The sequence below is a fragment of the Hippoglossus stenolepis genome, chromosome 20, assembly GCF_022539355.2.
Source record: "Hippoglossus stenolepis isolate QCI-W04-F060 chromosome 20, HSTE1.2, whole genome shotgun sequence".
NCBI classification, from domain to species: Eukaryota; Metazoa; Chordata; class Actinopteri; order Pleuronectiformes; family Pleuronectidae; genus Hippoglossus; species Hippoglossus stenolepis.
This window is the reverse complement of record NC_061502.1, coordinates 10,259,108-10,285,918: the sequence shown is the minus strand read 5'-3', so window position 1 is coordinate 10,285,918 and position 26,811 is coordinate 10,259,108. Positions and strand designations below refer to the sequence as shown.

Below are 26,811 nucleotides of genomic sequence, written 5' to 3'. Positions count from 1 at the left end.
AGTGAGTGTACAGTGCAAATAAAAATGGATATTTAGACAATTTTAGAGCTCACACTTAAAATGATTCCAAGATACAACAACGATAATTCCTCCAAACTGTTCAAAACAATGAGTAACGTTTCTCTGAGCAACCGTACTACGAGTGGAAAGAAAAAGACAAATGTGGAGCCACAGATTGGTTGACAATGTGGTGAGGCTGTACTGCTGCAAAAGATCAGTTTTATTTTCTATCACACCGCAGTCTCAAGACGGCTTCAGTAACAACATGTAAAGTTGGTACTGCTCCGTTTCGTCTAGATATATAGGTATCTTATAAATTACCCTTTAATCTTACCAGAATAACCGGTTGGCTTTATATCCAAGCGCCGGCCCTTTCTCTTCCATCAAGAAAAAGGACACACGACACTCTGCAAGAATGTGCGTGCGTGCATGTACTTGTATCTTTGTGAGGAGCATTTTGAGCATAGATCTTACTGCGTGAGGACATTTTGTCTGGTCATCACTTTTTCAAAGGGCTGTTTGAGGTATAAGACTTGCTTTTAAGGCCCAGTGTGGGTTAAAACACAGTACATAGATTAAGTGAGTGCTATAGGGGAACTGGCACGAGAGGTTGGGGTTAGAATTTAAGGTAAAAGGTTTATGTTAGAGTTATACATTATCTTGTGATGGTAAAGGATAGGGTAGGGAGTGCCATTACTAAATGCGTGTGTGTGTGTCTAGGCCTTAACTGCTTACCCTCTGTAGCAGGAAACAGGGTTTTTCCTTCAGTTTTGGCCTCGGCCAGTTTCCCAGTTCTCAGCAAAACCTCGGCAAAGTTTTCCTGGGGCAGGTCTTTGTAGGACGAGTACACATCTTGACTCTACAAGGGAAAACATTTGAGCAGAGAAAATGATGCACAGCACATAAAGTGAAGGCGTCCCCACAGTAGAGAAGAGCAGATCAGAAAGGAAGATGTGATTAAGGTGACAGAGCGTCTTAAAACTCACGGAGTCGGACGGATGAGCGACTGAGTAAACAAATGAACTTCAGAGCCAAGTAATACTTCTCAACATAAGGCCTTTTATGATTCCTTTAAAAGGATTCGTGTAGCGCGAGTAATCTTTCAAGTGTCGGAGAGGTGAACGATGACGTTTGAGATCTCGCGGGCCTCAGAGCTATCGCTTTAACACAGAATGTTTCCTGTCAATCTCAACCACTCTCGCTCCATCCTGCTCTGTCTTGTTGCATTTGTCTCTATTCCTCTCTCTCAATCAGCCCCTTCCTACCCTGCCCCCCGCCCCACTTCCTTCATTGAAACTGTTAAGGTAAAAAAAAAACAATCCCATTGATCAGCCGGCTCATAGTTAGACGGACGTGGGGAGCCATTATTGGTGGATGGGTGATGCAAGATGGATGATCGCTGGAGATGGAGCAGAGGAAAGGATTCGAAGAGGCCTATTAAAATGTCATGAGAAGAGATGTATCGGCCTTCTCTGTTTCCCCTCGCGTCCATTCTTTTAGCTATCTACATGATTTGTGCCTCTGAGTAAAAAGCCCAGTCAGAGCCCAGGGCGACCATTTTCTAGGCATAAAGGTCAAACTACTCCTTTTCTTACTTTGGTTTCTTTCTACTCCCTCTGTCAACATCCTTCCTTCCGTTTGGCGCTTTATACCTTTAACCACATTTCTAATTTTGCTCGCTATCATACCGTCACGCCCAAGTTTACTCTTCTTTTCTTGGAGAGCAATGTTCCAAATTGCTTTTGGCGTTAAAATTACTTACTGAAATCAATATTCATTTGGTCTCAGCACTGTTTTTTGAAGGAATCTATAAGTCATAGGAGGGGAGAAAAAAATCTAATTAAATGCCTTGAGTCGTAAAGCTACTCAGGCATTTTTTGCTTTAATTTGAGAAGGTAGACTGAGGTAGATAAAAATAAAAAGGAGGAAAAAAAGGACAAGAGAAATAAAAGGAAGAGGCAATAATGAGCCACGAGCCACTCACCAGGTCTGCATAGGGGTCCTCAATGAGCTCCTGATAAAAGGGGCTACAGCCTTGATGCTCCAGGTTTGAGTTCTCACACGCCCCTTCCTGACTGGTGGCCCCCGCGCCGTGACCCTGAGGAGCCATCATAACATCATTAAACTTTCACAACGTGCCCACAGCCCTGTCATCTCTCTCTGTCCCACAGCTGACATCCTCTCCGTTTTTTCTCTTTCCTTTCGAAACCTGTGACCACGAGCAACACCCCCCACCCTCCACCCCCTCCACCGCAGATACACAAAGGGATGTCGAGACCAGAGATGCCATTAATCTCTCCCCGCCACGGCAACCACGGAACCGGTCCAGCCGCCGGCAACAATCAGGTATCCAACAGGTGGGCCGATCAATTATGCAAGAGATGAGCTCTTGATTGGTTGTTTTTGGATAAAGCATATGAAGTCTGTGAGGAGGAATGTGAGAGGAATGGGACGCAGTGGGGCTGGGCAATTAACCGAAAATATATCGAAACCAACATTAACAACCTCAAACCGACTTAATCTTACTTATTAATTTGGTTAATACTTTCCCCAGTGCATGTATTCCCAAACTGTCGTCTTTTGCAGCGGCGGCCGGGGTACCTTGTACCGTGCTGTATTACCCCACCACATGTCCTCCCTCCTCAGTCCCCTGCTGATCTGCACTCATTTTACACGTTATCATTAACAACCATCACTAATCAGAAGTTATTAGGACACATACAGGACTGAAGTTTACTTTGTGTTTGTTTGATTCACTCTTGAGTTTATGAGACACTTTTGTCAGATCATGATCCCTGGGAGTCGGGGGTAAAACAATCGTTCATTAATCGTAATCGAGGTAAAAGTTTGAAATGGTCATGATATTGATTTGAAGTCATATCGCCCAGCCCTGGGAAGCAGGCAGATAGAGAAGTGTCTTTCATGCACACACACACAAACACTGTGCAGCCAGGAGGCCAACAGATGCCTTCACCAACACACATATGTCAATACGACAACACAAAAGCCCACAGGCATATAAACCCACACGTTACTTAATTAGTTCACTCTGGGAAATGTACTGTCCCTGATGTGGAAATCAGCTTGTGGTCACGTAAATTAAGAAGACACCAGTGAAAGTGTTCTTACTTGCAACGGTCGCAGGTAGTTGATTGATTCTTTCCACCAGCGGTGGTCGCTCACTGCGGTCAGCACAGCCTTCGTGGTCAGTCCTGTAGTGGTCAGCACTTTCATGGTCTTGGCTGTAGTCCGGTGCAGCAGGTCCCCCGCGGTCCCCACAGGGGTGCCCAGAGTTGGAGCAGAAGCCTGGGGCCAAGCAGGTGACAGAGGAGGAGAATATGTTATTCTAATATGTCAGTCTGGTGTCTCTGCAGTAGAAGGCAACATAGATGTCTTTACAACTTGACTTTATCTTGAATTAGCATTAAAGGGACACTTTTGCAAATGACAAGCACCATCAGAGGAAACATCTGAGCACTACATCTGTAATGTTACAGTAGACCAAAGGAGTATCAGTGTGGTATTAGACATGGTTGTGTTCTGCTTTTTTGAAAGGAGCACTTCAAAATGAGCTGGGCCCTATTTGTATTTCACTTTGTTTGTGTGCTGCATAGTGAAGTTACAAAATGCACCTCTCAGGAAGCACAGAACAAATTCATTACACAAAGCAGGTCTGTGATTTTTCGTCAATGACCTAAAAACCTTGAACATGTAACTGCTTGTTTCTTAAAGCTTAAGTTGTGTGATTTATTGTTTAGAGTTTGACAAAAAGACCAAAACTACTCATATATCTGTCTGTTAAATACACAAGCCAGCAGCCAGTTAGCTTAGCATAATGATATGAGAAGAAACGAGGGGAAATTAATCGATTGGCCAACAAAACCAAAACCTGACTACCAGCCCCTCTAATGATCATGAAAATAAATGACAGGGTATATGTTGTCAATTATTTTCATTTTCCATGAACTTATTCTACGGATTTTGTACAGATTACGCAAACATTTTATGATGTTTTTACTAAAGTTGTTCTTTTGTTGGATTTTGTGACTTTTAGACTCAAGGTCTTTGCACACAAGACACATCTTTTTACATATTATTACAATTTTTAAACCTGTATCCAGTCATCTCAAGCTTTCACATCAGCAACAGAACGATAGTACCGATTTTTTTCCGAAGTTTTCGCTTCCAACATGGACACATCTAACCAGTAAGAATATGTGTTGTTGACAAAGTCACATTTTGAAGCAGCAGTAGTACAAGATCAACCTCCTTCTCTATCCAGTCCGATATAAAGTTTATTTGTCGATTTATTGAACATATTTGTAAATATAAGCCATTGTTCACAGTTATTTTTGTCTTTAAAATGATATGATGTAGCCGACTTGAAGTGAGGATCAAGCAACAGGCGACAAAACTCCAGAAGAAAATGAATCAACACATCAAATAGAAAAAGCTATGATCTTGGTTCCAGCTGCCTCAGCCACACTGTCTGATGGACACTTTGAAATACATCCTGAAGCAGTTTGAGCTCCTAACTCAAGCAGTGAAACTCGCAAAGTTCTCATTTCTTTGTTTATATAGGGTGCACCTCGGTAGTTCATCTTTATCAGATCGTCATCGCTCGATTCCATCTTTCTTTTCCCGAGGCCTGTTTTTTATAATCCTTACAATTTATTCACCATATTGTGTCACGCCTAATGTTAATAGTCTGGTGCGTCAAAATTCGCCCCCAAATTATTTACTATTTCATGCAGTTCATTCGCATCACTGTGGATGTGTGAAGGCCTTAAGGCGAACCCGAACGCTTTGAAAGATCAAAGCTTCAGCTGTTGCCATGGTAATCAATGTCCAAATCAGTATTTGATTTCTTAGTCTGTTTGTGTGTTTTTTTTTATTTCATTACTATAAATGCATTACCACAAAAAATCCAAATAGCCAACCCTAACCGAATTAGGAAAAGTAATCCCACATTATTCATTATTCATCATATTTTCACGCAGGGACATTTATGCTTGGTGATAGTTTTATGCATTACATGCTGCTAGCAGACACATTACCAGCACGGACACTGGGAGTAACATGTTACTTTGGAAGCTGATGTGTGGAAGCTGTGGAAAAGTCAAGTGTCTGGAATAAATTTTAAATTTGCAATGACCCCCAACGAGTCGAGGATAGATAGATAGATGCCAATCGAAACAGGCCAAAGCAGGACAAAGTCAATATCTGCATGAATAGTTCATCAATTCTCAACTGAAAACCAATAAAGGACCCATAAAGATACCGCTTACCCAAATAGACTACTTGCATGACCTTTAAAATAAATAAATGAACAAATGAATGGTGCACTGGGCTGTGAATACATTCAAATGTGTTTTTTGTGAACACATCACTAATTTCCATGGTGTGTTGGATACGGCACAATTGAAAAGAATTTTAAAACCACATTTAGAGGGTCAGTGGGCTGGAGCCAAATCGTTTAGTGCCTTTCATCAATACTTTATTTGGAGGGGGACTCGGGGTCAGGGAATGAAAGGAACCCAAACACGCATAACAGTGAAGACATTTGTAAAGAAAAAAAGACAGCACAGATAAATAAACACACCTCATGAGTGCGCAGGCACAAATATCCAGAGGGCTTAAGTATATACGAGTGAGGATTAGGGAAATCAATACAACAGTAAAATGACAACAGTCAGCTGCAAATGAGAAGCCGTCCACACACAAAGGGGATGCAATGCAAGTCATGAAACATTAACAGCCACTAAAGGCATCATAAAGCTGGCAGTGCTGAAGGGGAGGAGAAGGGGGAGGCATAAATAAACCACGAGAGCTGAGCAACCTTAACACTAGATTTACACCTCATCAAATATGGAGCAATAGGAAAACACACACACGGACACAATGAAAGGACAGAGACACGTCCTCGCAGCAATAGAGGAAAGTCCTTCAGACAAAGAGCAGACGTGCGGAATGCTCATCAATGCACAAAGACACAACAACATGTATATGAAATTTTAAAACGCACAAACCTTCACAGAGTCTGCCTCATCAGCCTCTCGTCCACTCTCACTTATAACAGGCTCCATTTGATAGTTAACTGCGTGGTACAAAACCTGTGGAACAGAAAGACGGAGGAAGACGGGAGAACAAGAGATGGGATTTGTTATTTTCTTTCACAGCCAAACAATCTGTTTTGGGAAAACTCTTGATGGTGGTTACAATCAGTTTAACTAAAAGGCAACAAGCAGAAGTGTTCTTTGTTTTTATTTAAAAATAATTTTCTGAGCAGGCAGAGAACGAGAAAATGCACTAAAAACTCATTCGTCACTCATTTAGAGGACAAGTTCCCAACCATTTCAGCTTGTGTCCCTTTACACCAGAGCATGACTCAGCATGAATTCAAATTCAGAGTCACATGTGATTATGAGCAGTGAGACGTTCAACAGAAGAGTGATGTTCCCTTCTCAGACTCTCTGTCTTTGTTGAATAGTTTTTAGAGACCTAATAAAGGCAAATACCCCACTATGTTTATTTTGAAAAAACAAAACACCATATGTTTTGTGGCACTACGAAATCACCTTGCAGCACCTGAGAGAGTAAACAACAATTCATGGTCATCTTAGATCAGCGTAAAAGACCTGATATTAGCCTCATTAAAAAATCATGTTATTGTCTTTCTTCAGTGGTATGATGTGTTATTCTCTCTGGTTCCTTATTTAAACAAAATGGTTTAATTGTCCACTCGCCTGCCGTTTATTTCCGTATATTAGCTATTCATCAAACCGTGAATTGCTTCTCCCACAGCCACTGCCTGAGATGCTCTGTTCCATGGTATTTGGAGGCAAATTGGACACAGAAATAGCTGTGAACCAGAGATAAATTGTTTCACTTATAAACCATCATCAAAATTAAGTTTAATAGATACAAATCAGTGTTTTGGACTGCATTTTAAAGATGGTAGATTGTTTTCATTGCCTGATGAAGGTCGAGTACCGAAACGTCGCAGCATTATAAATCACTGATTGCAAGCTGGAAGGTTTTTTTGCAGCTTCTGATCTACTCGCCCCTCTCCTACGCACCTGTTGCCCAAATGGTGCTGTGAAGCCTTCTTTAGCTTTTGAGATAATTTTCATGACAAATGATAAAATTATTACCACAGTGATAACTTTCCAGAGTCTTAAAATCCTGTGTCATTGTATTATAAAGCTCTGTGCATCTAATTTACACTGCACATTGCAGTAGTTCCCTGTTTTATTTTAGGGTCTCTAACCTCTCCCTATCTTTTCACATCACCACTTCCTGCCTCTGTGTCCCGCTCCTGTGACCATTTCCCCATCCAGTGTTGACCCCCCAGTTCCTCATTTGTTGTGTGAATCCTTCATATGGGTGAATCAATAGAAAAATCAGTTTTGATCCATATAGATGCATATTTGTCAAAGCCGGTACAGAGGGTACAGCAGAGACTAACCTGAGTTTGCAGGTCACTAGAGGCAGCCAGGAGGCCGTGGATGTTGTCTGGGGGACAGTGGGTGAGAGAGAAGGCTAAAAGCTCCTGCCGAGCCTCCAGCTCCGAGTATCCCTCGCACTGACCGAGCAGACTGCACACGTCCCAGGCTGGACTGTAACCTGGAGGAGGAAAGGTGAAGTGAAGAAAAAATGATCTGGCTTTAAATCAAAGTCAGATAGAGTGCAGGAGATAACAGCAGCCGCAATAAAAGATTCCACAAACACATCAGGCTGTGAGAAATGATTGGAAACATGAGGTCAAATAGTCAAATATAAACAGACACATTAACTCTCTTCACACACAGACACATCATTCAATGCAGCTGAACGAAGGCAGTTTTCAGTCTAATCAGTGTCCTTCAATCTCTGCTAATTCCCCTTGGATCTCATCAGAGAAGCCTGAGGCCCCGTCGACACATTAACACACCCAAGTTAGAGCACACACTCATTCTGTATGAAATCCAAAACATGCAGAGGGAAAAAATGCTGCGATATTACAGTATAATAAGGTTTAACCTTCCGAGCCCTTGAGATATTATTACCTATTTAAGCCTGCAAGTTTCACATTGAAGGGAAATATCAGTCCGACGCACTGTAATAACTTTGCTACATTTGTTCCAGCTTCATCACAGTCAAAAACCAAGACGCCGGCCCGACTTCATTCTGACAAACAGATTCAATTACTCCCACAGCGTTCCCAGACAGAGAACAGCGGCGCTTATCTGATTACACCTTCCCTTTCTCCGTGACACCTTCCTCATCTGCACAGTCTCTCCGTGCGGCGGGAAGACTCTGAAGAACTGAAATTTCTTTCACCTTCATTTTGTTTTTACTCGTGGCGTAACATGAAACGGAGGGTCAGACAAAATATCATTATCTCGGTGACCGCTTGAAATCCCCTCAGGCAAAGTGTGAGGAGAAGAGAAGAAGTAGGAATATTACTGGGATATCAGAATCCTTATTATTGTTCCTGTGCATGAGCAGATAGAAAATCACTGAGCTTGGATGTGAGACACTCAAAGCGTGTAATTTTCAAGGGTTTGAAACCATTATAGACGCCAACTTTAAATAAAATATCAAAGAACAAAAACACACTCAAACTTCTTAGTGAGTTATAATTATATTACCATATGAAGACACACCTTTGTGGACGCTCAGATAATCTTTATTAAATTTGGGATTTTCATCTTGATTCCAGTTAAAAATACCCAGTGACATTTGTTCTCTGTCTTATACTTTCTCAGTTTATCTTTGTCATTACCTCTTTCAAGGAGGTTATGTTTTCACCCTTGGGGGAAGGATGGGATATACTCTAGGCATCAAGAAAGGGCTCATTTAAATTTGGTGAGAAAGCAGACCAAAGGGCAGATCAAGTATTATTTGTTTTACCATTTTCTTTGAGATAGGGCGTTTTTAGATTATTTTCACCATTTACGAGGCCCACTTCAGGGACTGTTATCTTTGAGTGTGTGTTAATAGGTTCGAATCCCAATAAAAATCTGCATTTAGTGGATATAAAGGTGCTCTCATGGGGGGTAAGGCTAACAAATAGGGCTAAAGATCTGGCAAAACCACCAATGTGTGACTGAGATAATGTGGGTTCAGTTGGGAATTAAATCTTGAATCGTGATATCCTGATGAATATGATGGATTTGATGCAGATTTCACAGGGACTGCTGGGCCTTATAAATAAATAAATTACATTCACTAATCAATTTTCCTCGTTAAGCTTATCTCTTGACAGTCATTCCGATCAGTTATGGTATGAACTGAATTACTTTATGCTGTTGACATAACTTATAATAGAGGAGGAAACCAGGTTTTATTGAGAGATTTTTTTCTAAAATGTCCAATTACCACTTTAACCTTATTATCAAAACCATTTATTTGGTGCCACTGAAATTTCACCTTTGACCTGTATACTGGGAGTCATAAAGACATCTGACTTCTAATTCAATGCTTATAACAGTCTGGGTGGATTGACTTTCAGATTATTAGAGGACTGGGAGTTAGTTTAAATTAGCAGGTTTGACATTATGAGGAATTAACTCATTGGATTTATTACCAAGATAAAGATAAGAGGATAAATACCCTCTCATGTTTGCATTAACCACCACGTTAGAGCCTGAGGTTCCACCAGCTAAGTTATGAGTGAGGAAGCCGAAACATGGAAGAATTAATATGAATTATCATGTTAGTTTAATCCAAGTACTCCAAATAACAAAACATTCTGATTTAACTCTGACCAGTGGATCAGCACATTTCCCAAATTATTCTTTAAAAAAAAATACACACACACACACACAACCCAGCTTGAGTCGAATCTTTCTGTCCGAACCCAGGTTAACTAAATGAACATGAAAACACCATGTCAAGTAGACTATAGCCCAGTCAACTTGACTGCACCTGACCCAACCCAAGTGTAATTTCAAATTTTTGCTCAAGTTGGGTCTCCCCACTCTCATAAACACACACATTCCACACCCACTCATACACACGTTAATGTACAACCTGTGTGTTTTCATTTGGGTCCTGAAATTCAGATTTGTTGGGGATAACGAATGAGAATCTAATTGCTAAAGTAAAATAATAAAATGAAAACTATCTTGATGATTTGAGTTTGGCTCCCATCTGACGGTGCTGAGCTCACTCAGTGTGCAAGTGGATGTTATTATATGATTTGTCAGTGAGGGACTCCAGCAGGGCACATTGACATTTACTACGCATTTAAAAAAAAAAAAACACAGGCCTGGGAGCCTCTGGCAACTGATTGACTCGATCACTTCTATCAACCAAGGTCATGATACTGCAGCTTGGTTCTCTGTGCACAACCACAGCTAACTGAGGGCTGGCAGACAGCAAAACAGGGTGGGTGACATTTTAACACTTTTATGACACTGACCCTGGAGCTTGTCATAAGATGAGAAAGGCTGCCGGTAAAAATTCAAATCACTTTTCAAACAGCGTTTCCCTTCCCGGAATGTTATCGCTGAGTCAAATGAGAAAAAACAGCAGACAGGTAAGAGTTAAAGTCACATCAGCTCTCTGCAAGCCTCAGTGCACTTTAGTGACACGTCTACAGCCGGCTGTGTGATGCTGCACAGTTTTCCGGCGACATCTAAGGTACCTACCTGCAGCCATGAGGTCCTGACAGTGGATGTAAGAGGTCTTGAAGTCCAGACATTGGAGAGCTTGCTCAGCCAGCAGGTTCAGCACTTGGCCTTTTCGCGTGGCCTCGTCATCTCCTGCACAAGGGCAGACATAACATCGATTTTTTTTATTCCAGCAGACATCTACGCTTGAGAGATGCAACACACAAACACAAAATTGGTTGGTATATTTTTGAAATGTTTTATTTTTCATCTTGAGATATGTCAACAGGTCAAAGCTTACACAGTAAAACTCATCATCCTGCATTACACATACAGTGCAATATCTGGCTAAATGAACATCTTATTAAATCCCCACCAGACCCCCACACACACACACACACACACACACACACACACACACACACACACACACACACACACACACACACACACACACACACACACACACACACACACACACACACACACACACACACACACACACACAGCTGAAAGTTGTAACGCCTAGATGTATTAGCTGCATCACAAACCAAGCCCGAGACTACATATTAATCGGCGTCTGGTATAAATGAGGTTATTGCAGCATCTGTTCATCTCAAAGCGGGGGGGGTGAAATATTAAAATGAAAAAGAAAAAAAAAGAAAAAATCCACTCACTGTCTGGCTAAGGAGGAATAAATCGGAGTTTGATATCTTAATGTCGATGGAATTGGTTGTGGTGTTAACATTCATGTGGCGAATCTGGACAACCTTTGATCGGAGTGTAAGCTCGATAAACAAAAAGGAGAGCACAGGACGATCAGAAGAGGCTCGGGCAGAGAAAAAGGACTTCAGAACAAAACTGTACACTGAAGATCAAACAGCGGCAGTAGAGATGAAGGAATGTGATGGCAATGGATTGACCTCTGTGTGTGTTTGTTTGTGTGTGTGTGTGTGCGTGTGCAAGTATGTGACTATTTGTGTGCAGAGTGAGCGGCGGACAGAAATGCAGTGTTTACAGTGAAGGGGGAGAAAGAAGTTTCGGTCAAATATTTTCAGGGTGACCGGTGAAGGGACGTCTTCAAAGGCTGTTAAGACCTCAATATAGAGGAGGTGTGTGTGTGCCAGCTTTACTTCATTCACTCTGTGTTCTTGAAGACCAAATGCTTTTATCAACCCTTATCTCAAGCCAATATAAGTCAGACATCTTGGAAATCCAATTGCAACCTTTACCTGTCGTTGATGGACCCGTCAAAGGATGGGGTGAAAAGGTGAGCGATGTCAGAAAAAACGACAAATAGAAAAACCCTCCAGTTCATCTCATTTTTACTCCCTTTACTCGATCATCCCAGGGATCCTTTCCCTGGCAGCACAATTAATTTTTTACTTGGAATATAAAAATTATTGACACATTCAGACAAAAACAAGTCTTTTCTTACACATTGCCCATAAGACTGAGAGAATTTACGGAGCATTTCTGTAGACCGAGGCAGGAGCGATATCCTCGGGGTTTTCAACCGGTGTGCTGGTGATACCTGCATTAAATATTCACCACAGAGCCCCGCAGCTATGCGCCCTTCAAAAGCCTCCCCCCCCCGCATTTATTTATTTAAAAATTTGTTTATTCCTCTTCTCATCTCCCCGTGCCTCTTTTTTCTGAAACCACACAGCGAGAGCTGCCTGACGACTGAATGTGAGCGGCACAGACACTGAAATGCCACAAGGCCAGTTAGCAGGTTTCCTTTAGCTGGTGACAGGCCTCAGAGAGGGAAGACAGAATGAGCTGCGGGTTAAGAGACGGAGGACAGGAGAGAGAGGGAGGCAACAGAGCAGCAGAGAGACACTGAAGAGTTGAGTTCAGATTCTTGAAGAGCAGAAACTTCAAACAAGCAGACCGAAATGTTAGAGTCACTTTGGGAGATGAGAAGTAACAGGACAAAACCTCGGTCTTTCCTTTAAGGTATCAGTTTACTACTTTGGTAGTTTTGTAAAGGTGGGACTTCATGAATTTCATTAGAATATAGAATATAGCTATTTTTTTACTCTTAACATATTCTGGTCATGTGTTGCTGTGTCCGCCCCCCCCCGCTGTGATACACTCCTGTACTTAGTAATCCCAAGTGTGAGATACCAGAGCTCACACAAACACACAATTTCAATAAATGAAGAGTAGGAAAATTACACTTGGACACATTTCTCCACAAATAATTTTGTAATCATGGTAACTCCTCCAGAGAGGAATATAAAGCTTAAAGACATTGAATCTGTTTATTAAAAGCAGAGTAAATGAGGATTGCCAGAGGCATTATAGGCAGAGTTTGCTGAGTTCTGGATTTGTGTTGATTTCTGGTTTTGTCTGGTCCTGTGTATGAGCTTCAACCCCTTTTTTTCTGAGAGTTTTTAAAGCAACCTGAGGTCATCACAGGAGCTTAAAAGAGCAAAAATTGGGTGCTTGGGTTTTAGGTGCCACAAATCCAAGAAGTCTGGATTTTTCAACATGAATAAAGTCTCAAAAATCACATTTCGTCTGAAATTTAACGAGCTGACAGGATCAAAACTGGATAATGAGGCTAAAATTACCACAAATTTGACCACGGAATGAAACAACAGTCAAGTAAACTTCGCAAAGACGGTATATAATGGCCATTGATTCACAACATCTGTCCATCGATCTAAGCTGCAGATCTTTGAGTACAAACTGAACCTGTCTGGGAAAGTCAAAACTACAAGCAAGTTGAGCACAGAAAATGGGTCTAGAGAGTAAACAAGGTATGTGCACTGAGAAATGAAATCTGCTCATTCCTTCATAGTGTGTGTGCTTGTGTGTGTGTGTGTGACTTAAGTGCTTTAGTATGGATTTTTGCTTGCGAGCTGAAACACTACTCATGAAGATGAATTCCCCTCTTGTGTGAGAACTGTCAGTGCCCACGCGTGTTGGGGTACATCACTGCACCTCGCGTCAGCCGCTCTTTCTCACTTAATCTCACGAGCTTTGTCGTGAACCTGCCACCGGAGCAGCGAATCGTCTCGATCACTGATGTTACACTCAAACACATTATTAACATGATGGAATCGTAGGAAAAGGGAAAAGGACTATAATGATGTGATGAGGTAAGTGGTGTCGGAAAATGACTTGTTGCGTGTGAATCTTTAAGTACCTGCCACTCGGAGAAGTGAGGCCAGGTTCAGCAGGGTGGTGGACTGCTTGTACGCTGTGGAGCAGTGGGCGATGCACTCGTCTATGAGAGACAGGCGGTTCGATCGCAGCCGCACTGGGTAGGAGACAAGGAAGGAGGAGGGGTGTCAGGCATGTTCTGCAAATTACTGTACAGTAAAGAACAGTCAGGAAAATAAATGTTGTAAAGTACATGAGCCCAACATTGGCCAATATTGATGATTTTTTTTATATCGAAACTATTAAAAAAACATGTGAGAAAATGGCAAATTTGGCTACATTCCCTTGAATTAAAAAAAACATTTCCTAGAAAATCTGATGAAAAAAAGAATGATAATCATAATGAAGTAACTAAGATGCAGAGATTAACTGATGCATCTTACATCAATTTATCAGAAAAGATGTTCTGTCCACATCTTGGACTAGAACTGTGATGTTATTTTTACATTTGTGCTGATATTTATAGACAAAACAAGACTATAATAAACAGATTAATCCCATTTAATAATTGTAAGTGTCAGTCCAGGAGGAATTATAAAGCAGATATCACAAGAGTGCATCAAAACTGAAATATGTAAAAACAATGGTCAAATAAACATATTCAGGCATTTTGCATATTTGCCAACAGATACATACGGATGTATCTACAAATTGAGTTTATATATTTATTAAATGTATCGTAAGGCAATACTTGGCTAATGGGACTGGAAATACACTAGTCAATTTATTGTGGCTTAAACAACAACAACACACAAGTTAATACAATCATTTACCAGTGTATTAGGTCCACCTGACAAAATGCAGTCAAACACAACAGTTCTGCTATTAATTACACCTTATTGATGATTATAATATTAAATTATAATTTATAATTTAAGCTGCTTTAGAGAGCAGCCTCATGCTCGTTTTGAAGGCTGCACTTTGTAGTGCTGTTGAACTGTGTTACATTATTCTGAGAGATGGTCCTAATAGTTTGTCCATCTCACTTTTAAGACCATGAATTTAAACCAAAACCTTGGGATAAACTGAATATTATAACCTCCATGAAGGTTGTCTGCTGCATTAGTTTTAGCTGTGTACCTCAAACTGGTTACTGTTAATATTCTAGGCCAGGACATAGTTCTTGGGTGTTTGAAATTCAGAGCTTACTCTTTGATATTAACTCAAGTGTATGCATTCGATTTGGAGAATACTGGTTCTTCTCAATCCTCAGGATGGAAGTGATTTTTTTAGACAGGTTTTAAACTTTCAATTTCCATATTTTTCTAAGCTTGCACTGAAACCTGGCGTGTTTAGTGCCTCTACAGGTCTCTGTGCTTTCTCTGAAACCCCCTCTGAGGATCTTTATGGCTCAGCATCACTTTGGGCGAGGCCTGGAGGGAATTCTAGGGAGGGTGGTGTCTATGAAGCTTCGCCTTAGGCTCTGTAGGAGAGCGGCAGGAGACAGCCTAAGATGGATTACCTGCGCTCGAATCTTTTCACTTGATAGTTGTTAGTGTTTATCTGAGAGTGTGCAAACCCTGCATGCAGGATCAGGCTTTTACTTTTGTGGAAAGAGAAAAATAAGGTGTATTTTCTTGTGTCCTTGGGTCAGTATAAATAATATTCAAGTGTACAGGAGCACTACTGGCAATACAGAGCTGTAGAGACACTCTGCTCCTGAGTACTGGAAACAGGCTTTAGAGAATAATCACTGATACAACCTAAAAAAGTAATAATTGGAGAGTGGAGAGCAAGGAGTGAGGAGAAAAGTGAACGAGAGTAAGGCTGCAAAAAAAGGAGTGGGACAAAAAACTAAGGGATAAGTGATGCAAAGACAGAAAGGACAAAAAGGAGAAGCGAGAGAGAGAGAGAGGGATGACAGTTTATGGCTCTTTTTGTCACAGGGGTTTAATGCTGGCAGCTCAGTTTGATGAGGGCAAAGATGGGGACGGGGCCTCGGGGGCAAACAAAACCTCGGTTCAGAGGTGAGGCGGTGAGGGGGCCGAGCCGCTTCATTCTGGCTCCACAGTTTCCTTTTAACAGGGAGCCATGCCGGCCGGGTACCAATGTGGAGTCAGAAAAGAGAGAAGGAGCGAGCGTGGAGGTGAATACTGATCGGTCAGGTTTACAGATGGAGCAGAAAATGTGTAAAAAAAAAAATGGTGTGTGTGTGTTTGTTGATATGTGGTGTGTGTGTGTGTGTGTGTGTGTGTGTGTGTGTGTGTGTGTGTGTGTGTGTGTGTGTGTGTGTGCGTATGTGTGTATGTGTGTGTGTGTGTGGGAGAGAGCACACACGCAGAGACCAAACACTTCAATCCTAATTAGGCCATCAGGCAGATGTTGTTTGCTCAACAGTTGATCCATAAATAACCATATATTTAGATATAGTAGTGAGAAGAAGTGACATATGGAGGGTTGGAGGAGCTGACGGCAGAGAGAGAGACAAGCTGGATGGGTGAGGGAAGTCTTAAATTGAATTTAAAAACCCTTGAATGACTGATTCACACAACTGCATATTTGTGTTTGATTCATAAAATGTTCTGCTTTACTTCCTCCCAGACACACACACGTTTTTTCTCTCTACCTTGCAGCGGGAGGATGTTCACATTGAAGTCCTCCAGTTGGCCGAGGGCGCTGATGAGGTCCAGTTCCTCCTGGACAGCCGGAGGACTGTCCGAGATCAGCTGGAGACACGCCCTGAAAAACACGGCGACCAGTTGAAGCAGCAAACAGACAATTTTCAGTCAGTTAGACTCATATGTCCCTGGAGAAAGCAGTCAGATTACCTTTTTTACCTATTTTTATTTAAAAAACACTCAGTCAACTTACCTTAGCACTAAAACGGGCTGCGTCTAAGTGTAACAAAATCCACCTCCCAGCAGCTCTACAGCTCACTAATGAATGTGTCCATCATAACTGTTTAATATGAACAAGAGCTATAGTGTGATGTATTCTTGCTGGATCTAGATTTATTAAATGGAAAGATACGAGTGCAGTTTTAATCTTGTCATCAATAAATCTGCCAGAGTGAACTAGAATCACACTGGTAAAGTGCATCCCTCCGCTTAGGCCCTAGAATCCCCTTAAATTCAATCAAGCTGCACCACATTGTACACATTTCTAGGAATCAGTCCCGTAAATATGCTTGATCAAGATCTGCTAATTATTCCTTGGGTTATTAGCATTGGAAAAATGTTGTAAAGCATCCTCGCAATGTTAAAGAAAGTGATAAAAAAAATCCCTGGATCCAGATCTGCACCAAAACGTGATGGAATATTTCCCTGACCTATACCAGGTCCTTCCATTCAGTTTTGAGGTAAACAGACCAACCAACAAACAGCCAGGGGTGATAAGAAAACCTCCTTGGGGGAGGTTAAAAGTGCATTTTCCACAAAGTGAGCCTCCTGCCCAACTGGAGGGGCTCTCTGAGAGCGTATACCTCCACCAAGGCTAAAGCCCTATGTTATAAGAAATGACAAAAATTCCCAAGTTCTGCTCATTTATCTCGATCTGCCGGGTTCCTCCTTCCTCCACAAAATTCCATGGAAATTGATTCAGTAGTTTTTGAGTAATCCTGCAAACTAACAAACTCTGATGAAATCATAACGTCCTTAGTGCAAGTAATTATCAGAAAAGTGAAACCAAAAGTTTCTAAAATCATAAACCGTTTTCTACATGAGAGGAATTCGGTTCAAACAGGGGTGATGGTGGCACTTAAAACTGGTCAAGTACATTTAATCTGATAGTGCTGCTGAAAATGTCTGCAAAGCAGGAGCAACTGAGCCGACTGGATGACAAACTCAGAACGAAGGACTAATGAGTTTTGCTCATTTGGGAACAAATTTTCAAAGTTATAGCAAAAAGTGGTGCTAACTTTAATTCGGTGAAGTTTGTGTCATTTCAATATTGTGATCAGAAACGTTCTCCCACGTCTCGCATTGGATTTATTTACAAAGTCTAGACTAATTCGACAGATCTGCGACACGGGAGGTTTCTCTTGCAACACAATCCACACTCATTACCCTTAATAGGATTATGTGGCACATCACTTAGCATATGTAACAGGACACTGACTGTGTGTGTGTGTGTGTGTGTGTTTGTGAAAGCGAGTGTGCCTCTTTTTAAAAGCAAGTGCACACATCTTCTTGGTTTTTCATCACAATTATACAGCAAAGCAAAATATAGAGGAGATGCAGAGAAGTGGGGGACAAACAAATGTAATGATTCATTTTTAAATAACATAAATCCCACATAAATCAGCGCCTTAAAGACGTCAGCATCAGTGGAGCAGAGACGTGGGGATCGACCTTGGGATGTTTATTCGAGGAGGAAACGTACACGGAACCGCAGTTTTCTTTGATCGTCGCAGTGAGCGAAACCAAGACGGCTAATGTGGGAGAAGAGTCCTTATCGGTGTAATAAGAGAAACCCAAACGGTACATCTCAAAAAACAGCGCGACTCCGTGCACTTGGCAAAGCACTCAGCGCGCAGCTTCCCACTCTTTTGAGTATCGGCATTCTTGCCAGGAACAAGAGGTTTGTCCTGTTGTCCTGGCAAATGACAGGAGAGGCAAGGGCTGTGGATGAGCGAATGAGAGATAGTGAGAGAGCGTGTTGATTATGTACTCGTGCTGTGGAGTGTCTGCAGGCGCGCGTGTGGAGACAACTCAGTGTCAGTTTTAACACACCAAGGATGCTGGAAATCAGTCAGAGTTGAGAGTGTAGAGAGGAACGCTGTATAATGAAGTCATTAAAGGCAGTGTAACAGGTATGATTTTTATATAATATAATAATAATGCTGCATCACCCTCAGCACCCCTACTTCCTGTAATCTGCAGATAAATCTTGTACGCTGAACACACATGAAAACAAAAGTTAACATTTGTAAAACAACGCGACACCCAACCAAGCCGTGCACCAGCACATCGAGCAGCAGCGAACTGACGCAATCACCCTCTAATTTGTCTCTTCTTTTGCTTTCTTCATCTCTATTTCATTTCCGCTCCAGCTCTCTCGCTACTCAAGGTCTCGCAAGATGAGCTTTCTCAAATACCAGAGAGACGACCAGCGACAAAACAAATCATTCCTTTTAGGCTTTTTTTTCCTGCATAATGACTGTTGAAATCTGTGCATTTCTGTCACCAGAGTCCCTGCGAGTTCCAAAATGTTACACCCGAGACATTTCGAAAAACATTTCATCTATCGAGAACAGGACTGACAGCAAGTTTACTGGAACCAGCCTGGAGATTAAAGCACAGGAATTAAGTGGGAGTTGAGTTGAAAAGCAAGAACAGATTTAATAGAATCAGACGATATCAAGTGTTACTGCATATACTAATATGAATGAGGTGCAGATGTATTGATCTTTGTCTGGTTCTGATAATGACGCAGATGTAGGACAAACTCCTTGGGACCATCTTAAAGCCAAAGCATCTTAATAAACATCATAAAAAGAAATAAACCTTATTCTTATTATTATCATAATTAGACATATTCTGATGATACAGAAAAAGTAAGATTACTTTTAACATTATCTGATTGACTGATTAAAGTTGATTCTATTTTATATCAAATGGAAAAGCTGAACCATTTAACTTTTAAGAATCTAACGAACCTGCATTGTTTGACTTAAGGAGGAAGCACGCGTAACTGAAAACAATACATCGGCATATTCTCATCTTATAAACTTAATCGGGGAAAAATGCTAACAAACACTTTTACATCCTGTAGACACTGTGCAACAAAATTAATTTGTAGTTGAATCTAAGTGAAATTAGCTTTGTTTTGGTCTCCACCAACTCCTGACGGATGTAGCTGGCTCTCAACCATTTTGTCATTTTGGATTTCTAAGTAATATTGGAGTTTTTAGATTTTGAAGTACGTTCCACTTCCCTGCTTGTCTCTTTCTTTTGTGTTTACATGAGCATCAGTCTCTCTATGCGAGTGTGCCACTCTTCTGTCTCTCCTGAGTGATGCTCGGAGATCACTTTGGTATAGTAAGAGGGGATCCCCTGCCATTTTGTCCTTGTTTTGCTTAGCATCCATTCACAGGACAAAGTCAAGGACAGTAATGTGGGAACAACACGTGTCCGATTACATGTCTGTCATTGATATATTTCATACACGGGATAAAATGTGTCTGTGGAGCAGTTTGTTTTAATCTCAAGGATGAAGGCCACTAGTCAGTAAGGACTATTAATTTCAAAGGGACGGGCATATGCTCACAAACTACTTTTCTGTGTCATATCTCAAATTCGCAGGCAGAAAATACACACAGTGGTACAATGGATGATGCTGTCCAAGTGTGGGGAGGGAGGCCTCATGTGTTAGTTACTATAAATGAATGACGACCCAATTACTGTCCCACTTCCCCACTAGGAACAGACGGTAAGGTTAGACACCCGCCGCAACCCTTTGTGATTTGAAACCAGCGACACGCACACGCACACGCACACACACACACACACACACACACACGTTATAGATGTCATATTAAATAATATAGGAGATATAAAAGCAGCCACTAGCAATAAGAACACAAACACATACATCCACCCACACAGAAATAAATGGTGTTTCTCAAACATCACAACAAGCGAGGTTTCAGATTGCACACAAACACTTCTGCATTGTATGAGTTTGATCACATAAAGTACAATAAAGTACAGAATTTCTAACATTTATCTAATCTTTGCCAAATTAAATGTACAGTCATGTTCTAAATCTGAAATAGCCCCTTGAAATAATGCAGATTAGAAAGAAAATGCCAACTACTCCTCAATCGGATGGAAATACTCGTCCTCATTTCATTCCTCACCTGGCCAGGCCCATGCAGGGGTCTGTCAGCGTTGTGGAGGAGTTGAAGTATTCTCTGGCAGCAGCCAACACTAATTCCACACTGTTGTCATAGGCCACCTTCAGAGCGTAGCCTTTCCCCCGGAATGACAAGCTGACAGGAACATCTTGGCTGACCTGGAGGCATTAATTCAAAAATCAAGACATCAATGAGATTGCAAGCATTAAAATTCATTGTGGTGTGGTTTAATAGGTGGAGTCCCCAATGTGAGTGCAGCTCTGAAGTGGAGCCGAAAGTCATATTCAATATATACCTTGGAGCAATGCATGAGCTGCCCGGCCAGGCGAACGTTCTCCACACGGCTGGAGCACAACAGAGATTCGACAAATACCTGGAGGAGTCAGGGAGGAGCGGAGATAAAGTGATATGTAGGGAGAGATAGTGTTTAAGGGAACAAAAGTTTGAACCTTGTTTGATAAGGAGCATTGTAGATATTTAATCTAAACTCTTCATTCAGAGGCTCTAAGGTGGGATCATGCAGTTGAATGTGTATTTAGGGCCATACTGTAAGTGTCATTTAAGGTACAAATTGTGCATATGGACACATTTTACATCTTAAACTAAAAGTGCACTTTAACTTACACTATTAATATCAGAGTATTTAGTGTGTAATGAGGTTTTTGCTGTGTTGCGATACCTGGTGACATGTCTCTGGTTTCAGACATGTGTAGACGTTCTGCTGCATGTCCAGCAGGTCCTGCAGCAGCCCTCTCCACACCGTCTCACTCACTGGAGGGTTCCTGTAAACACATTAACATGTTAATACTCTGTATGTTCACGGGATCTTGAAGGACATTTTGTGCATATGAAAGTGCACTCGTGCATTTCCATACTTGCGGCCAGTGTGGCGGCACAGTTTGACCATGAGTTGGTGGGCTTCCTCTTCACTGTTCTGGCTGTTCCTCACATATGAGATGGGCTTCTGCAGACCATGCTTCTCGAGAACCTCCACCACACTGTTAAGAAGGAGCACACACAGAGGCATAGACTTTTGAGTCACATTAATCAGAGCATTCAACCCTCAAACGGAGCACACAGGATGGCTGGCAGCAGCAGCAGGTATCAGAAAAAGCCAAAAGAGAAGAAACGTGTGTGGTGGGGGGGGGAATCCAAGTGAGCAAGTAAGAGGGAGAAAGACAGGATGTGAACGCTCTAAGCTGTTCATTATTTTGGCAGCAGAAAGTCATTTGCAAGCCACAGTGCAGATGGAGAAAGTGTAGAGCAAGAATGAGGAGCAACAAGATAAAATGCGCAACAACACAATTTGTGCACGTCTGAGAGTGTGTTGACACTGGCTGTCATATATGACCGAGGGAGAAAGAGTGCACGTGTGTGCATGCGTGTGTTGGTGTGGGATTAGCATGGCGCCCCCAGTCTCAACAGGGTCGTGCCGCTACAGATGTTCGCCCTCTGCTGCAACTCATTACCATAGTAAACAGGTGCCTGTGTGTCTCTGTGTGTGTGTGTGTGTGTGTGTGTGTGTGTGTGTGTGAGCATAAGATAGAGACAGACAACAAGCCTTGATATTTACAACCATGAGCATATTTTCTTAAATGTGAATGTGTGTGTGAGAGTGTCTGCATGTTCCCTGTGCACATATTAATGTGCAGGCAAGTGGTAGTGGCAGCAGCTGAAAACAGCTTTTATTCTGGAGGCACTCGCAGAGCAGACACTTCACATTTACTACCTGATTCATCTGGGTACGTGTGTGTGTGTGTGTGTGTGTGTGTGTGTGTGTGTACGTGCGTGCGTGCGTGAGTGAGCCACAATGTTTCATATACATGAACACACTTTCCAGGTTCCCCGGGCGGTGTTTTTTTGCATCCGATGTGTGTGCTTGCATGTGTGGATATTTGTCAGTAAAGGCCAACACTAAGCTGTAACACAGGCTTTCCTCTTGCTGCTTCCTCCTCCTTCTCCTCATCATCATCATCTACATTCCCATTCCCTTCAGGCTCCCTCCCGCCCTCCCCCAGCCTTCATCTTTATATTCCATCCTCCTCGTCACTCCTCTATGTGCAGACGTTCAACCGAAGGAGAGAAGTGAAGGAGAAGGAGAGAATAAGAGAGAGGGAAGGAGGGAGAGTGAGAGAGATGCACGTAGGTGATTTTGACCTGTAAGAAAATGCCGGAGGCTGTTTGAACACCATGGGACAGACAGTGGTCCTTTGATTGTGTGTGTGTGTGTGTGTGTGTGTGTGTGTGTGTGTGTGTGTGTGTGTGTGTGTGTGTGTGTGTGTGTGTGTGTGTTGACTGTACATCCACGTCTCTTCTCTCTCTTGTGTTTTCCACCAGGCTCATAATTGGGGGAGGGAAATAATAAGCACTGCTACAAAGTGAACATTTCCCAAGCAAGGCAGCATTAATCACCAAACTGAAGGGCTGCTCTCTTCAGCACTTTAAATCCCCTGAAAATGGGTACAACAGAAACATATGGACTGAATACTTGTCTAGTTCAAAAAATAGTCCAGAACCTGAGGACATTCAATTATAAGTAAGAGAAAATCAACAAATCCTCATATCAGCCTGGAAGTACCTAGTGTTTGTAAATTCATCTCTAATCTGCTCTTGCAGCTGGTAGTGGATGGGGGGGAGGACAGAGAGGGACAATTACAGCTGGAAGATGGTGCAGAAATATTAATGTACCTGAGATGCTTCTCAAGTTTGTCCACCTGATCGTGGAGTGATGCGGTGATGTCCGTCTCCGGCCTGTAGGATGACACACACACATAATATTTGATTATTTTGTTTCATTAAATAAAAACCAAAATACATCACGGGTAAACAAACAGAGTGTGTATTTATGCTTTTAGTACACAGTGAACTGCGCATGTGTGAGTGTGTGGGTGTTGCCTTCCACTGAGAGGTTGTACCGATTCCCCACTAAAAATAAAACCCCATGATGCTTTGCCTTGAGGCAAAGGATTCTGGGTCAGGCTGGCCTGTACCCCACTGGAGTACTGACCCTGATGAAACAACCTTCTCTGTGTTTGTGTGTGTGTGCGTGTTTGCCTTTATTGTGTAGATACCATCTTTTAAAAACACTCTTGACCTCTCTGCATCATTTTCTTTTTCTCTGCCTGTCTGTTCAGCTCCACCTTCTGCTCTTCCTCTGTTTTAAAACCCTTTTCTCCCTCAGTCTATCACACACACACACACACACACACACACACACACACACACACACACACACACACACACACACACACACACACACACACACACACACACACACACACACACACACACACACACACACACACACACACACACACACACACACCTAATCCCCTGCCCATTTCTGCATTCCTCTCCAATCTCCCAGGCAGAATGCATGTTATATTCTTCTGAGCAGATTTAGACCTAATTAAGCGGTCTCGCTGAAAAAAAAAAAAATCGGAAAATTGGGTTGAAACTACTCAGTCGTCATTTCTCTCTCCTTGCTCAGAAATCTGTAATATTCCGGGCTGCGGTGGCAATTTTGGAGCTTAGTAAGTTCGAGAAATCACTCCTGGGAGAAATGTGAAGTCGGAGGCATGGCATATGCAGAACAGCCTTGCAGCATTGCTAATCCGACTACTGCAGAAAGGAGGCCTGTCTGGCAAAGGGAGTATTATATGCAGTCATGTATTTTTAATACCCAATTTTCACTTGTTATTAAGCTCAACAACTACACTTCTGTATTAAATGACAATTAAGAGAATGCATCTTAATAACGCAGAATATTTCAGCAAGTTTTTGCTGCAGTGGCCAGTTCAGCAGTGACTTGAGAAACATAACAGGATCTATTTGATTCTGCCGCATCTGAGTCTATGAATGTTTTCAGTGAGATAAACTACACTTCAGATTTGAACTGAATAAAAACAAGACAAAAAAGATTTGACTAAACATCTAGCTATGCCATTATGTTTACTGTCTCTTCCGCATCTGTCACAGAGAAGCTCTTTATCTTTCTGGAAGGATGTGAAGCAGAGCTGGTTCGGTGTTGTACATGAGCTCTCACTCAGATGTCTGAACTTCCTACAGAGCATCTCTGAATCTAACAGCAGTTAGGTCTCTTCCAGAAACACAGAAGTCACTGTCTACAGTTTCACTAGGAAATATTGTTCTGTTGTGGAAAGTGGTAAATCAACATAAAAAAAAAACTGTTGCCAGCCACTTTTGTCAATTATAACATCGCGCAATACTGACATTTTTCATAAAGACACAAGGCTGCTGAATTTGTTAGATGTCATTTTTCCAATCTGTTGAGCTGGCAGCGAAAATCTTTCAAAGCAAACATCTTTAAACTTTCATCAAATAAATCCCAGGGGTGGGATGTAACTATGTACAATTACTTTATTTGGTACTTCACTACATTCTTCGTGTATCTGTACTTAATTAGATACCTCTCACTTTTACTCCACTACATATATATGTACCCTTGCAGCAGCAGCATCAGCAGCATAGGTGAAGAAACACACGGAATTGGATCCGAAAGAGACTCAGCCATAATGATGTAGTAGACGATTGCATTTGGTAACAGGAACAGGTTCCACTTGGCAAGTACTTTTACTTTTAAAAGTATAGTATATGTAATATCCAAGTACAGCATATTTAAATTCAAGTACTTACTTACTTTCACTCTAAATTGAGTATATTTTGTCGTAAAATATCTACATAGCTAGACAGAAAAAACCAACAAGCATTAATTGTGGGTTATGACAAGCAATTATTTATCCTCTTCAGTAACAGCAGTGCATCCATCCATTATCTATACAGCTTCACCCTGAAAGGCTTGCAGCGGGGAGATGGAGGCAATCCCACTGACACTGGGCGAGAGGCGGGGTACAATCTGCACTGGTTGCCAGTGTATTGCAGAACCAATATACAGAGACAAACAATCATTCACACGTTTTTGGACTGTGGGACAAGGCTGGAGTACCCGGAGAAAACCCAAGCTGGGGTGAACATGCAAACTCCAAACAGAAAGACCCTGTCTCTAGCTGGGATTCAAACCAAGAACCATCTTGCTGTGAGGCACCCAGTGCACCCCTTGTGCTGCCCAGTAACACTAGTACTTCGCAGATTAATTGTAAAATTGTAGCACCCCTAATTACACTAATGATAGTACAGCAAAAAGTAAAAAAGAAGAGTATAGTGAGTGGAAGAAAACCACTGACTCTACACTACCCAAGAGTAATAAAACTACTTTGTAGCTGATTAGCTTTAAATTAGCATAGCAAAACTTCAAAAATAAAACTACTTGCTCAGGTTAGCACAAGACTCCTGGGCTGAGAGTGTCCCTGTTCCCAAGCTGTTCCATAAAATCTTGTTTCTGTGAAGCTATCCCCTGCTGCGAGTGTGCAGCGGAGATACACATTATCACAGCGCAGCACACCACCGAGCAGCTAAAGGGAGCCATGTGAGCCAGTTGAAAAGGTCAAGAGATGATTTGTTGAAAAGTTCGGTCGCTTCATTGCAGCCAAAACAACCAGCACTCCTCATAGTTGTAATTCAATGTTCCAATTAAGGTGCACACAGGATGAGAAATCCATCATAGAATAGTCATTTGAATTCATTTAAGCCAGACTGACACACTTTTCCCTTGTTAGTCTCTGATTATCATTCACTCCCCTTCAGACGCACTGCAGACCCACACAGCCTCGTGGGAGACTTAAAGGACGGGCCCTCTTGCCATATAAAATAAAATGTGTCACAGAGGAGGAAGGAGGGCGAGGACAAAGGCAGAAAAAGTAGGAGGGCAAAAATACTGAATGAAGGTAGGCCAAGTGACAGCTGCTGGGAGTCAGAGTCAAGCATGAACGAGAGAGAGAGAGGGAGAGAGAGAGAGAGAGGGAGAGAGGGAGAGAGATGATAGCTGGGTTTGTTGATTACGATGGAGGATGTAAAAGGAAAAGAAAAACTCTCAGACTACAAGAATAAAGTAATAATGTTGCCAGAATAAAGTCGGAATATTACAAGGAGAAAGTAGAAATTGAGAAGAAAATCTCAATATTATGAGAATAAAGAAGTCATTTTACGGAAATAAAGAATAAAAGGAAATTAGCAGCAAAGAGAACCAATCTCATCAGAAACTATGAAACCTCTTTGAATGTCACACAGACGTAACCTTCAAGTCCTCTTTCTTTCACAGTCTTTTCAAAGTCCTGATACTTGATAATTTGGTGATGATTGGACAAAATATTAAGTATTGAATTA

The 26,811-nt window shown here is 41.8% G+C and overlaps 1 protein-coding gene across 2 annotated transcripts in view; it reads right to left on the bottom strand.

The window, feature by feature from the left end:
• Window positions 1–26,811, bottom strand: part of nbas (NBAS subunit of NRZ tethering complex) — a 155,705-nt gene that overhangs the window by 80,119 nt on the left and 48,775 nt on the right. For both annotated transcript variants that reach the window (XM_035143684.2, XM_035143683.2), the window contains exons 27-39: window positions 23,257–23,319; window positions 21,444–21,566; window positions 21,248–21,350; window positions 20,864–20,941; window positions 20,572–20,726; window positions 16,339–16,451; window positions 13,756–13,869; window positions 10,638–10,751; window positions 7,469–7,626; window positions 6,030–6,113; window positions 3,130–3,306; window positions 1,985–2,098; window positions 736–859 (exon numbers count right to left, since the gene is read on the bottom strand). In XM_035143684.2, the coding sequence (XP_034999575.1) occupies window positions 736–859; window positions 1,985–2,098; window positions 3,130–3,306; window positions 6,030–6,113; window positions 7,469–7,626; window positions 10,638–10,751; window positions 13,756–13,869; window positions 16,339–16,451; window positions 20,572–20,726; window positions 20,864–20,941; window positions 21,248–21,350; window positions 21,444–21,566; window positions 23,257–23,319 (1,520 nt within the window). The remainder of the gene's footprint in view (window positions 1–735; window positions 860–1,984; window positions 2,099–3,129; window positions 3,307–6,029; window positions 6,114–7,468; window positions 7,627–10,637; window positions 10,752–13,755; window positions 13,870–16,338; window positions 16,452–20,571; window positions 20,727–20,863; window positions 20,942–21,247; window positions 21,351–21,443; window positions 21,567–23,256; window positions 23,320–26,811) is intronic.